The sequence below is a fragment of the Buceros rhinoceros genome, unplaced genomic scaffold (assembly GCF_000710305.1).
Source record: "Buceros rhinoceros silvestris isolate BGI_N320 unplaced genomic scaffold, ASM71030v1 scaffold7509, whole genome shotgun sequence".
NCBI classification, from domain to species: Eukaryota; Metazoa; Chordata; class Aves; order Bucerotiformes; family Bucerotidae; genus Buceros; species Buceros rhinoceros.
Window position 1 is genome coordinate 14198 of NW_010432068.1, and position 13363 is coordinate 27560.

Below are 13363 nucleotides of genomic sequence, written 5' to 3' on the forward strand. Positions count from 1 at the left end.
GTCGTACAGGACCAGCGCTGCTCAGCTGTTAGATGAGGCTGGCTGCACCCGGCTGCGTGTGTCCCTGGGGATCCAGTGGAGCAGGAGAGAGCAAGCTGCAGGCACCAAGAACAGGTCAGTGACAAAAGCTGCCAGCCCGTGGTCTGCCGCTGTTCCTGCCTCCTCCCTGCTGCAGGGCCACTTGTTAGTCTTCCCAGGCCCAGTACAGTTGTGTGTCATTTTATGTTCTAAAAGGTACCACATGTGAATTACCAGCTCCCCGTTCGATAGCGGATTCTGTGCATCTAGTAAAATGCACATCGACTGACACCTAAAACTTAACTAGAAAGCACAGCTTAAAAGTACAGACCTTGGAGGGGGCAGGCTGCTGTCTGGGGACCAGAAGTGCATCGTGGGGCTGGTCCAGGAGCACCTTACATGGGGAAGCAAACCCTGGAAAAAGGTAAGGTGAACACAGCAGTACCGTTCTGGCACTTACCTCATCCTGGAATTCCAGAACAGGGCAGAGGTACCAGTTCAGGAGTTTAAAATGCCATTTAATATTTCCATTGAAACTTACGCATGCCAAAACGATTGGATATACACTAACATGCTGCTCCCTGATAAACAAATATACACATTTTGCACTGCAAAACAAACCACTTAAATATACAACCCTCTGGATGTGCTTAAATAACGAAGGTAAAAGGTATGAAATAGCTTTAACAGCAAAGGTACATGTAAACAGTCATTTTTTAAAAAGCCTGTATTGCCTGGTACAAGTACTTGCAGGCCAGGTTCCTGGGACAGCAAATAAAAAGATGGCACAGAATGAAGCTGCTACAGCAGCCTAGCCTTTGAACCCAGGTAGTAGAACAAGCTGAGGAGGCTCAGTCCACCTAAACTTGAGTGATAACAGTATCTTAAGTTTCTGTACAGTCTTCGAGTTGTTAAGTGTGATTAGTAAACATTAGGAGTAGTGACAATTCCAATAGGTAACTGTTCAGATACTTCACCTTGTAACATTTTATGCATGGGGGCCTCTGAAAAATAACACAGACATTAACAGAAAACATCGGGGTAACCAAGACAGAGAATTTTATACCGTCAGTGAAAAAAATTAATCTCTTTAATATTAACCTGTAGTTGTAAGTCTATATGCAACTGAGATAAGCTGGTCCCAAAATTAAGCAAGTTTTTAAAATTAAAGCTGTAACTCCTAACCTAGGCGCATGACCATCATTAAAACTGAGAGGATCACCCTGGTCACAGCACCTGCCCTCTGCATCATCCTTTCTCTGAAAGCCAAGACAAGTAGTCAGAGAGAAGCGCTCGCTCACGCTCTCAGGGGATGCTGAACCTTTCACCTGTTAGAGCCACGCTTCTCCGTTCTGTAACAAAAAAAGCCAGTGCACTTCAGTGGTCTCCAGTATACACAGGAAAATTCTGCATCACCCCCGTGACTTGAGTGACCAGCTGGGGCTGCTTAAAGCTTCGTCTTTTCAGGCTACTTGAGCCTAAAAAAAAAAAGTAATCCAAGTCACTCAAGATCCTCTTCTCAAAGAAAACAGGTTCAGATGTAGGAAACTGCATCAGTTCACATCAGTACTTTACTAAGACATTATTGCAGGATATCAAAAAATCCCCCAAAGGGTTAAAAGAGGGCTCTTGCTGTAAGACCCCTGTCTGCTATCCAGGAAAATACGCTGAGGCTGGTGTTGCGGCAGCTTTTGGTGACTGCTGGGCTTTTGCAGGTAGGTGCTGTTTCAGGTACTCTGTGGAATAGGAGAAATAAGATGCTGTTCATCGAACCGTAACTGTTATTACGCTTTAAGTACCTTTCAAAGGTCTTGATTTACTACTTCCACACATACCTGAGTTAAGCGTGTTTTGACTAAGCCCTCGCAGAGGAATGCTGTCATCTTTTTTCTTGAAATACTTTGATTCCAGCCCCAAATTATCACTGCTAGAAATAAAAAGGCTAATTAAAATTTAAAGCAAATGTGGTTAGTTACCAGTGCCTTAACAAGTGTGGATCCAGACTCAAGTCAGAAAAATCTTAACCTGAAGTGGAAGTACTGCAGTCCTATGAACTTTATCATCTAAAGATAAAACATCACCAAGCAGATTAAGAACAGTCTAGAACTAACATTGTGACTGACCCATCATGTTACAGCTTTACATCTGTCACCAAGAGGGACAATGAACTTTTGTCCCTTGGGACCCGCTCCTGAAAGCGCATCTCTTCATTTGGTGCCCAGAACGAGCTTGGTACTAGAAATGTTCTGCTCTGTTCCAGACGCACTGAAGACGACAAATGGCTTTATAAAAAATACAAAAAATATGCCTGCAATGCTAAAAATGCAAGAGAGGACACTCACTTCTCCTTATTAGCTGGATGAGAAGTTGCAGTCACTGTCTGAATATCTGAACGCAGATTCATTTTCGAAGGCTGTGTGTTAAACTGAATCTGCAGAGACGTAAGAGTTGAAGGTTAAAGAAAGCGACTCCAGGGACGATGGTCCACCAGGAAGTGTATTCAGAGGGGACTTGCCCAGCGTTCATGTTTCTGTAGCCCACTCAGCGCTTCCATGCATCAACACACGCAACAAGAAGCAACCTCAACGCAAGCATTAGCTGTTAGTGGTGATGTTCAAGAGCACCAGGGTATACAGTAAAGATTTACACCTTTTGACAGATGTTCGGAACATCAAGCTTTGCTATTTTACGCTATCCCATTCTTAACCAAGCGAAAACGACAAAAGCACCTGCCTTTGGTACTGGACATTGTGGGCTGACGTTTTTGTTGTGCGCTGGTTCTGCGAAGTTCTGGAAGGCATACAGGGGAGAAATGGGATGAGTGACACCTGAGCTGGGAAAGGATGGTCGGTCAGGCTGTGAGAGAAATAGAATGCATCCATGAAGGAGAAAAAACAATTCTTCAAGTAATTGTAGAGATTCAAAATTCCAAAATTAACAACTAACCACAGTTACAGAGTGAATGTTCATTTGAGTCTTTACGATGGGAAGAAAACACCGCTTTTCCGAAATTCATGTTTTTAAGGAAAACTTTAACAAAGTTAGACAAGCTGAGCACTCCTGCCTAGTAATTACAAGCTACGTGCCCTGTAATGGATCAATATATTAAATGTATCTAGCTATAGCTCAGAGAGCTCTTCGCATGAATATGCCCTTCTGCTACTGAACAAGAAGCTCATCATTTGCTAGGTGACGACAGCCATCTGAACACAAGGGACAATAAAGGGTAAAAACTGAAAGCTACAGTACGAAACAAAGGCAGTAGCTACTGTCTCTTAGCCTTTGTTTTCATAATACTCTTATTAGAGTACTCAAATAGCACACTTTCTCTTAACCTCTACAAAGGTAATTAGTATGTAAGTTAACTCAACACAAAAATGTCTTTCCCCCCTCCCCTTCACATTTTCCAAGATGTTTTTGTAGTAAACAAGAATACGGATCTATCTATAAATAGAGAACTCTCACATAGAAGGCCAGAGCATCAAGCACCCAACAGGGTGGTGTTACTGAAAAACCAAAACAAGAAGAAAGCACCACAAGGCTAAAACAACCCCCATGAAAGCAGGTTTTCTCCCTTTCAAGGCCACGCATTTCAGGAAATAATGACTACATCATGACCGTGTTATTTCCGGATGTATCTCACCACGCCATGCGGTGAAATGGCAGCAGTCCTAACAGCACCGTGCGCACTGGCAGAAGTCTCTAGCTTCTTTGCCATCTGAATTTCATTCAGCTGTTTGTTTAACCATGCGATTACTGAAAAGAGAAGAAAAAGGACAGGCTGCCTTCCTACCTCTTACAAGTTGTTTAAAATAGCAAATAGCCCTTCCTCAAAAAACAACAGCTTGGTGGGCTGTTTTTCCACCTTAAGCATCACTACAAATTTGTTCAAGCTGCCTCCACCCCTACGTGCCATTCCACTCCTCCCGCTAGTTAGCCCCCACATGCACAGTACCCCAAGCAACCACAAGTGCCAACTGCAAAGGAAGTCATCTCTTCTGGCAGCTCTAGGTTGTCGCATACTCACTACAGGCAAGAGCTTATTTTCCATAAACAACAACAATCACAGCTCTTCACACAAAAGAACACAGGTGAAGCAAACAGTCGCTTCCGTTAGTTTTCAGTAGCAGCTAGATCACGGTGCCATTTTTACAGAGGGAGAAATGACATTGTATGAGCCTACCGTTTTCATTGGTTTTCAGTAACTGCTTGCTTTCTTCTAGTTTCTGTATTGTAGTTTCTAGCTGTTCTTGCAGCCTGCAAACCTACAATATTCCCATAATAATTACTACACCATCAGGAGCTACTACCAATTACAAACTGAAGAAAAAATATAAATAAAGCATATAAATAAATGTTCTATGAAGTTGTTCTAAAATTAGAGAAGTGTGAACTCAGGTTTTTACAAAAGCAGTATAATTCTTCGAAAATAAGCCCCACTTTCAGCAGCAAGATGACAACCTTAATTCCTCTGTGATTAAATAACACAAGGACTCTTAATGGAAGAAAAAATTCACTCTGCCCCTGTTCTTGCCTCCTTCAGCTTTCAGGTGAATTTGCCCGCTGAAGCGTGTTCATTCATCTGTAATACTGCTCTGTACTTTGACTACAATTCTAGTTTCCTACCATATGGATGGATGCCTCTTGCAAATCAGTTTAAGATGAAAAAAATGAAAAGTCAGTTAAGTCCAAGTACATTTTATTCCACCAAAGGATTTAAGAACTTACAGCTCTAAGTTAAGAAACACAAATCCCCCGACATTACATGCAAGAGCATGTACAGGAGAGGGGTTAACCTATCACAATACCTCCTGCTCTTTCATTCGAAGAGACTGTCCCATCTCCTGCAATTCTTTCTGCTCTTTTTGAAGTCTCTCTTCTTTTTCTGCCAATAGTTTTTCCTGTTGAATTGTTACTGTATTTTTCAGTTTTAATTTACTCATTAGAGTTTTCAAATCTCCTTGTAACTTCTTGATAATTTCATTAGCCTATTAAAAAAAATAAATCAGATATTCTCAAAATAACCACCTAAAAATAAAGACGACATTTCTTAAGGATAACGGCATGTTCAAACAAACCTTAAGAAGTTCGGCTGACAGTGACTTAATTGTTGTTTCTAGTTTTTCAATATGACTTTGTTTTTTCTCTGTACTCTCTTCCATTATCGCCTTTAAAAGAATATTAAAAATATTACAAAGATGTGTGATAGACATTGCTTATGATTTCATGTAGAACCTCAGTAACTGAGAGCTAATCCTTAAAAGAAATTTAGCCCTTGCTTTTCAGTCCAATTACACTGGACCTCAATTAATCCATTTTTTTGTTTCCAGAAAGTATCGCTAACTTTGCTCCAGTACCACAGCATTAAAACAGTAACAACCTTTGAAAAACTGAATCCCATATGCTTTTGATGCCATAATTTAGAATCTTTATCGACATTTGGAAGCTTATTTCCTGTGTTCATAAAAACTGTTCAGCTGCTACTCTACAGAGGCTGCAGTTAAGAAGGTTCTACAGAGCTTTCAAGAAAATGGTTTTTGAAATTCGAAGGAACCTTTTGTTCTTGGGTTGCATCTAATACTTCCTTTGTTCTAATAACTAGTTGATCTTTATCCTTGATCTCTTGTTCCAGAACAGCAACGCGTGTCTGTAGCTGATTAATGAGCTTCTCCTTTTCATGACATTCAGCATCCAGAGTAGTATTCTCCCGACGCAGTGAGAGCGCCTCCTGCTTTGCTCTTTGACATTCCTGGAATGTTGAGAAGGATTTCATTTACGAAAACCGGTAATAGTAATTTAAACAGATACATCTAAATAGTAAGGGTAACGTGGAATGAAAAGGAGCGGAACAAACTTAATGTACATGCATAGACAAGGCAGTGTTAATGTTTTAGAAACAGTTAGTTTGGTTATGGAAATTGATAAGCCATACATCTTCTGTTGCAGAAAGCTTTGCTTTCAGTTCTCTGACTGTGGAATCTCCTTTGTATCTCCTTTCTGTTAGATCTTTATTGATGACCTCAAGTTCTGAGAGCCTGTTCTGCAACTGTTGAATACTTTTCTGATGCAAATTTTCTAACTCTTTTTTCTGTTGTTCATGCTGCTGTTGGTACTGAGTTTGTGCCTGTGAGAAACAAAGAAACTAAGTAGATATTCAATGAAATGGAAAATGAAGCCAAGAAACTATTCACATACCAGAATATTGTTAATTCTTTTCTGCTGTCATACCTGGAGAGCTCTTTCCTTTTCACTTGTCAGCTCCTGTGTGTGTTTGTTTGTAAGAGCTGCAGTGTATGATGTCCATTCATTTTTCAGTTTGTCTAGTTCTCGGCTCTTCTCTGACAAGCTCTGTTTAAATTGACAAAGCACAGAGTTTTAAAAATTCAACCATTTCAGTCAATACTGGATGATTTTTTACTGCTACTTCTTTAAAAGGACATGGAATTATTAGGAAAAGTCTACATTTCAGCACCAGGGCCAAAATATCTGATTCATTCTGTGAACAGGAAAGTAAGGCATGAGAAGCTCAAGAGCACCTTCCTGACACTGTGGATAAAAGAACTTTCATTGCCAATTGTATTTTCTTCCAATTACTGTTTAAGAATGAAGAAAACCAGTCTGCTCTTCCCTATCCCTAGAGCACAAAGTGCTCGGGGGGAGGATTCTTCAGCAGCATCCTTTCCTCTTTTTCCATTTGTAATTCCGCACACACATTCCAGTAAGTGAAACTGCAAAGATGAGGTAAACAAGTATTGTATTCTATTCCAAGAAAGCTCCATAACAGGAGTTTTAATGGAATTTTTCTGTTCCCTGATAGTTAAAAAAGTCAGCTTGGTAATTCTAAAAATTTGACCCAAATCATCCTCTTGAAACACAAATGTGAAGTCATTACTGGACTGACTGCAAAAAAACCAAGAAGTAGTACAGTAACGTGAAATCCAAGTTCTAATTTATCTATCGTAGTTTCACACTTTTTTGAACTCTAAGGATTTCCAACTATTCACAGAATATGTAGAGTATATTTATCTTCACACTACCATTTATTTAGCGTATGTGTGCGTATACATACAAACCTCCATACAAAATAAAATCTCTCTTAGCACCATAGAACAGCATTTTATTCTTCAGCTGCACACTTTCCTCATTCTCAAGAAAAGCCAGACTACTTATATGATATAGTTATATTATATACGTAAGTAGACTTACACTTAAGTAGACTACTTATATTGTTTTCACTCACCCCCAGATCGATCACCCTGGCTAAGCAACCAGCCCACCGTAAGGTATGTTTTCCACAGTTGAAAAAATCTGCAGCTTACAACACATAACTTAAAAATTTAATTACCTGTTGAGTGTAGCTCAGTTGTCTGGTAAGATCCTCTTCAGTTTTTCTAAGCTTTTCTTCCAACATCATTTTGTCTTCCTATATACAATTTGACAGCAGGTCAAATCCTTAGCTCCCAAAATACAGGTAGTATTTAGCTTCCATTTTAGCCACATACCCTGCCCAAGCAGCCACATACCCACTATCTTTGTGGAAAACCATCTTATTTAATAAACTTGATCTGCAATAAGATATCATTACTAAATTTAAAAGAAAGTGCATTAGCATACAAGCTAAAAAACCCAAATTAAATTCTTATCAAGTTTCTATAAAGAAATAGTATCTTATCATAAAGATTTGTTTACAAAGGAGCTGGACAGACATCAACTGAAATACTGTAAATTTATGTTATTAAAGTGGCTCACTAGGTGGCTATAAACATGACAGCAAAGTAGAAAAGATACAAATCCCAGGCTGGGAAACTGAAAGAGACGAACTGTAAGACCCTTAATTTCTCATTAAATTAAACCTAGCACACCACTAACTGCATCACTGTTACAATTTTAATTTGCTACTTGGAGCTACTAGCCCTTTTTTTGGTCCATGAAGCCTTAGAATTATATTCACACGCATGCCTTCCTACACCCAAGTGCGGAACAAACAGACTAAAAGTCCACAGGCTTTTACTTCTGCAGCTGGCCCGTCAGACAGCACGAGGCTACGTAGCATGGAACACAGAAGCACGTGGAAGCATTCAGCAGCTGCATGCGGCAGCCACTGCCTGCGTGAAACACCTGATCTTCTGCCAGCTCAAAGTTTAGTGTGTGACTGAACATACACGTAATATTTTATTGCTAAAGTGACAGTACCAATTTAGTCTTTTCATAGGCATGCAAATAACTGCGTGCAATGACATATATGAGCTAAAATAAAAAATAAACCAGAGCAGACAATTTGGTACATACTTGTGAAGTATTAAGACTGAAAAAAAAAAAAGCTAAGTACACGTAGCATCAAGGCCTACTTGCAGCTATTTCAAGCCTTCATTTTACCTTAAGGCATTTCAAAGAGCTGGCTAAAAACTTCTTTACTTCTGCATCATTTCCTGGTAGGAATTTTAGAGAGAGATGGGTAAGATGTTTAAAAGGGTTGGTCTCCACTACGTTTAAAGAGACTGGTGTGTGATCTAGAACAGATGCTGAAGAAACTAACTGCAGCAAAAACCTAGGGAAAATAAAAAATAAGCAGATGGTTAGTGTATGTCTTTTCCTGAAACTACCTGTACATCCTACAAGCAATTTCCAAACAAAATATATTTTTATATGTGCAATAAAAGGCTGCCCAGGCTTTGTTTGAAAAAGCACTATGAAATTCAATTCCGACGTTGTAGTTAATACTACAAATTAATATCAACGAAAATGCTTGCACCCTACACTAAGGAATGTGCAAAACTCATCAGTTTATTTGTAAAACTTTCAGAAGCCCATCTTATACTTCAGAGTCCAAGGCCAAGCAAGGCTTTTGTAACCAAATTCAAAAGCAAAGCAGAATCCTGGCTTTTAAGTATCGTACGGCCTAACACAATTCAGAGCCTGCAGTACGCACCTCGGGAAACGGCCCGACTAGTGACACGGAGCTAGGTACTCTGCACAGGCTTTCCCTGGTAGCCACGCTAACAAAAATAACATACAAAAAGGCCACTACAGGGAAGAGAGGGCCTCAGGCCTCCCCCCTCACGTCTTAGTATCTGAACACTGAAATGAAAGAAAAATAAAACATAACACCCTGTAACTTTGCCTTCTCCTGGGAAACAGAAAGATTTACACTTAAGTTCCTGAAATTCAGAATAGCTCTCTAGCATTAAACTGCTGAAAAAGAAGGAAAAAAAAAGACTAGTGCTGCATCCTTGCAATCTGCTGGCTTGTGAAGCTTGCCAGCTTCAGCTCACAAGGGGTGACTATTACTAGACATAACTCCACCACTCAGTCCGTCTGAGACTTTCAGGTTTTGTCAGTAACATCTACTGACTGATACTGCACTGAAGAGCTGGCAAGTATTTTAACACACACACACACAGAGTAATGCAGCACTCACTTATTACCTACCTTGGGATATCTTTGTTCTGTTCCTGAATGCATTGCTGAAGCAGATCTATAAATTTTTGTGGGAAAGCAGAGAAGTCTACCAATAGACCTTGCTGGGATTTTAAACTATATAAACAGATTGAAAAATAAAATTAACATATAGAAGTGTAATTTATTTCCTATAAAACATGTTGTTTACACTAGTAAAACAAACTAATTCTGATCACATCATTAAAGTTCACCAGTATGTTATTTTCAATCCTGAACACAGAAGAAATGTGATCACATCTTGGATAATAATCGCCAGAAGATATTTTTGATTTCAAGAGTTCTTGTAAACAGGCCTCACTAAGACAAAAAAGACATTATTGCGGCACAAGAAATGTGCTCCTTTGAGCAGGCATCTTCCTTACAGCACAGAATGGTACGGTTGTCAGATAAGGACATACGGAAGAAACAGAGGACAATGAAAGGAGATTCAACCATTATCAAGACTTTATCTGCCTACTTATTTAATTGCGTGCCTTCACCATAGACACAGTAAACTCAAAGACTTTGTCTATGCATAAAGCTACACCTTGTATAACAAAACACTTCTCCTGCACAACTTTTTAAAAACACTATTTTACTTTTGCCTTTTGATCCACACACTGATCACATCTCTCTTTTTAAAACAACCAACCAGCGCTAAACAAAGAAAACCAGACAAAAACCCCCCAAAACCCAAACACAAAACCTGCCAGCAAAGCAGAAAATTGAACTGTTCATGCCTGGTGCTCAAATTAGATGATCAAATTCTGTGCAAGTAAAGTGCGAACCAACATTACAATTTGTATGCAAGAAACCCACAGGACAAAGGCTCAGGTCTGTGAATCCACGTCCACACAGACTTTCCTCTTGCAATTACTTCTTGAAAGAGTCCACACACATACACAATAGTCTATAAAAATAGTTAAAATAAACAGAAGATGCAAGTAGTAATATAAGCCGTGGTACTGTAGCTATGCAGGAAGCCTCAGGATTCTGTCATTTGTCTGTGTAATCTTGAGCCAATCACCTTCCTGTACTTGGCTATTTCACTGACTGGCCAAAGAGAATACTACCAAAACACTGACAAAACTCCTCCAATGAAAAATGCCAAAACCTAAACTCTGAAATGGGCCATTCTAAGCTGAAAATATTCCCTCATTCCTTTTTGCCATTTAGAAACGTTTCACTAACAAACATCATAGTTTCACTTACCTTTGAAAATCTTCCTCAGATATGACAAGGTTATAAAGGAAAAAAGGATCTGTATCATCAGTCAATCGAACAGCTAAATCCTGAAAAGCCAGACATTTAAATATAATTTAAAATACTGTAAACCATCCTGCAGGACTGTTTAAATATTGTAATGCAATACTGCAAACAGTATTTAATGTCTTTACCAAAAATAAGATAGGTAAGTAAACTCAAAACAGTGATTAACACAATTTCAAATATTACAGTGGGAAAAATAGGAAAACTATTTCTTACAAGAATACACCAAATAAAATCCTTCAACTTTAAGCAGCAAAGGTTTCAAAATTAAATGCGTCTTCATGATTTTATATAAAGAGACTATTTGCTACTCTTCTCCATTGTGAAATAGAAGGTAGCACTAGCAGTCCGCTCTAGTGGATCACAGACACATCTAGAAAAACTAGAAGTTTTTCAGAGCGCACAGCTTCTGTGAAGGAGCTTCACCTTCTCAAGACTTTATAGATCTCTATACAGAGCTTTGCAGAGCAAACATAAACTGGATACAGCTTAAGTCCAGTATGCTCAGTGGAAAATTATAGCCATTGTGCTGCTTAGCTTTTAAAAATAACCCCATTTGTTCACTGGAGGCCTACACAGTGTTTTTGGAAAACAGCTTAAGTCCAGTATGCTCAGTGGAAAAATTATAGCATTGTGCTGCTTAGCTTTTAAAAATAACCCCATTTGTTCACTGGAGGCCTACACAGTGTTTTTGGAAAACTGCCTTCTCTGTAAACCTCAGTCTTCCACTGCAAGGCTGGGGTTATGCAAAACACCTGGCACCTTAGGCCCAGGCACCTGTTCTCCGTAACCAGGCTCAAACCTGTGTGAAGAACGTAATATTCCCAAGGAAAGAAAGGAATTAGAAAGCTTACACCTCTTCCAACATCGCTGAAGTGCGACCATAGCATATGTACATCGTACACAACTGAAACACATTTCAGTAATTCAGACACCAGTAACACTAACAAAACTCATCTGGAGATGTTTAAACCACCTTAGCGGTTTACATGTGCAGCTCACTTATGTTAAAACAAATGCCACCCCAAACCAACTAGGGTGTGCTGATGAGTAAGACAAAAATGGTTTGATTAACTGAGCCAAGCGTTTTAAGTTATTTTTTTAGACTAGTCACCCACTGATGTACCCAACTGGACTTCCAGGATCCTGCTGACACAGGCTGCAGCTTGGTACGCAGTTCTTAAGTGTGAAGAAGCAGTGCAGTTAATATTGCACTTAGCAGAATCTTACAAAAAAAAAAAATTTTAAGTTATTTTTTTAGACTAGTCACCCACTGATGTACCCAACTGGACTTCCAGGATCCTGCTGACACAGGCTGCAGCTTGGTACGCAGTTCTTAAGTGTGAAGAAGCAGTGCAGTTAATATTGCACTTAGCAGAATCTTACAAAAAAATCTTCATTCAGAAACAGTATAAACATAATGACCAATCTTATGATCATGGCAGGCAGCTGTACAGCTTCAAAGACAACAAAAAGGTAGTGATCTCATTACAGTTTTTCCTGAGAAAGACTTCTTTTACTGCAAATTTAGCACATTCCTTCCTTCTTATCCCACTGGATAAATTCTGAACATTCAAAGACTAACATACTTCTCAAAATGTTACAGTCACATACGAATTGTCGTTTTTGCTAGTTAAAATGAGGACTTTACAAAGATAACTACTGCTCTAAATTCTTAAATAAGGGTTGAGTATATTAAAGTGATTACTGCTCTTAAGCTCTAATTCAGGTTCCTCCAAGGGTCTCAAAATACTTTTAATTTTCAACTTCTTTTTCTGATTTTCAACTGTTCACCTTTTACCCATGAACAGCCAAACTAAAAGAGAGAGCTAAAAAGTCTTGGGGAAAAACTGCCATACCAAACCAACTAAATTACTCAAGAAATTATATCCAAAATAAAGTAAGGTCAACATAGTAAAATCCTGCTTTGCTTTTCCTTTACCTATTTGTCCTTTTACACAATGAAATTCAGATAAGTAATAAATAACACAAATACAACTAATCCACAAACCTTTTTATGAACAGGATTAGAAACTGACAGTAGCTCAATATTCACTCGAACATTTAATCTCCTGTGTACAAAAAGATAAAACTTAGTAGCATGCCAAGAAAACATTTTTCCAATAACGTCCATTGGTAGCCACATAACAGGTATCAGATGACATTTCCAAAACAAAAATTTAGGCAGAAAAGATAAAGCTTCCACTGATGGCTACTCCTAAGACGTCTGAAAGCCCCACAGTTCCAGTTATCCTTACAGCTACTCACTCAGAACAGGTGTTTCTGTTGCTTATTACGCACCGAACTTTAAATAGCAAGGTAGAAGCTTTGAAACTCTGTCCAGAAATCAGAACCTTTGGAAAAGCCTGCTGAAATTTATTAACGATTGCTGGAACTTTTGACAGTCATTTATACAGAGCTACCTTGTCTTCATTCCGTTCTCGTTGAGTAATCCCAGAAGTTATTTCCATTACACACTACACCCACAGAACTCAGCCTTTCTGTGCAAGCCGGGCAGAAACCGATCGCGACGGCCGCGTGGGCTTGCCCACGCCGCAGGGGCACTAACGGGGGCGCTGAAAAGCTCCGGGAGGCCGCGGTAAGCCCGGTCTGCGGCTGCGAGGAAGCGGGCCGCCCG

At 39.4% G+C, this 13363-nt stretch overlaps 2 protein-coding genes across 2 annotated transcripts in view; one reads left to right on the forward strand and one right to left on the reverse strand.

The window, feature by feature from the left end:
- Nucleotides 1-8003, forward strand: part of HIAT1 (hippocampus abundant transcript 1) — a 17374-nt gene extending 9371 nt beyond the window's left edge. Inside the window, exon 12 of the mRNA XM_010143640.1 lies at nucleotides 7993-8003. The gene's annotated coding sequence lies outside the window, so the exon portion shown is untranslated. The remainder of the gene's footprint in view (nucleotides 1-7992) is intronic.
- On the reverse strand, nucleotides 1669-12859 carry SASS6 (spindle assembly 6 homolog (C. elegans)). The gene is made up of 16 exons (XM_010143641.1): nucleotides 12737-12859; nucleotides 10669-10748; nucleotides 9448-9552; nucleotides 8395-8566; nucleotides 7364-7441; nucleotides 6247-6366; nucleotides 5951-6142; nucleotides 5573-5767; nucleotides 5097-5186; nucleotides 4827-5006; nucleotides 4202-4283; nucleotides 3662-3774; nucleotides 2752-2874; nucleotides 2361-2449; nucleotides 1854-1945; nucleotides 1669-1754 (listed from the first exon to the last, which is right to left on the reverse strand). The coding sequence occupies exons 1-16, from the start codon at nucleotides 12857-12859 to the stop codon at nucleotides 1669-1671; spliced, it is 1920 nt and encodes a 639-aa protein (XP_010141943.1).
- Between the last annotated feature and the right edge of the window lie 504 nt (nucleotides 12860-13363).

Excerpts from the sequence above, each read along its gene's own strand:
- SASS6 (XM_010143641.1), bottom strand. The coding sequence starts at position 12,859 with ATGGACGTTATTGGAAAAATGTTTTCTTGGCATGCTACTAAGTTTTAT. Across the intron at positions 10,749-12,736 it reads CTAATCCTGTTCATAAAAAG|GATTTAGCTGTTCGATTGAC; the intron begins GTTTGTGGATTA and ends CTGGCTTTTCAG. Across the intron at positions 6,143-6,246 it reads AAAAGGAAAGAGCTCTCCAG|GCACAAACTCAGTACCAACA; the intron begins GTATGACAGCAG and ends TGTTTCTCACAG.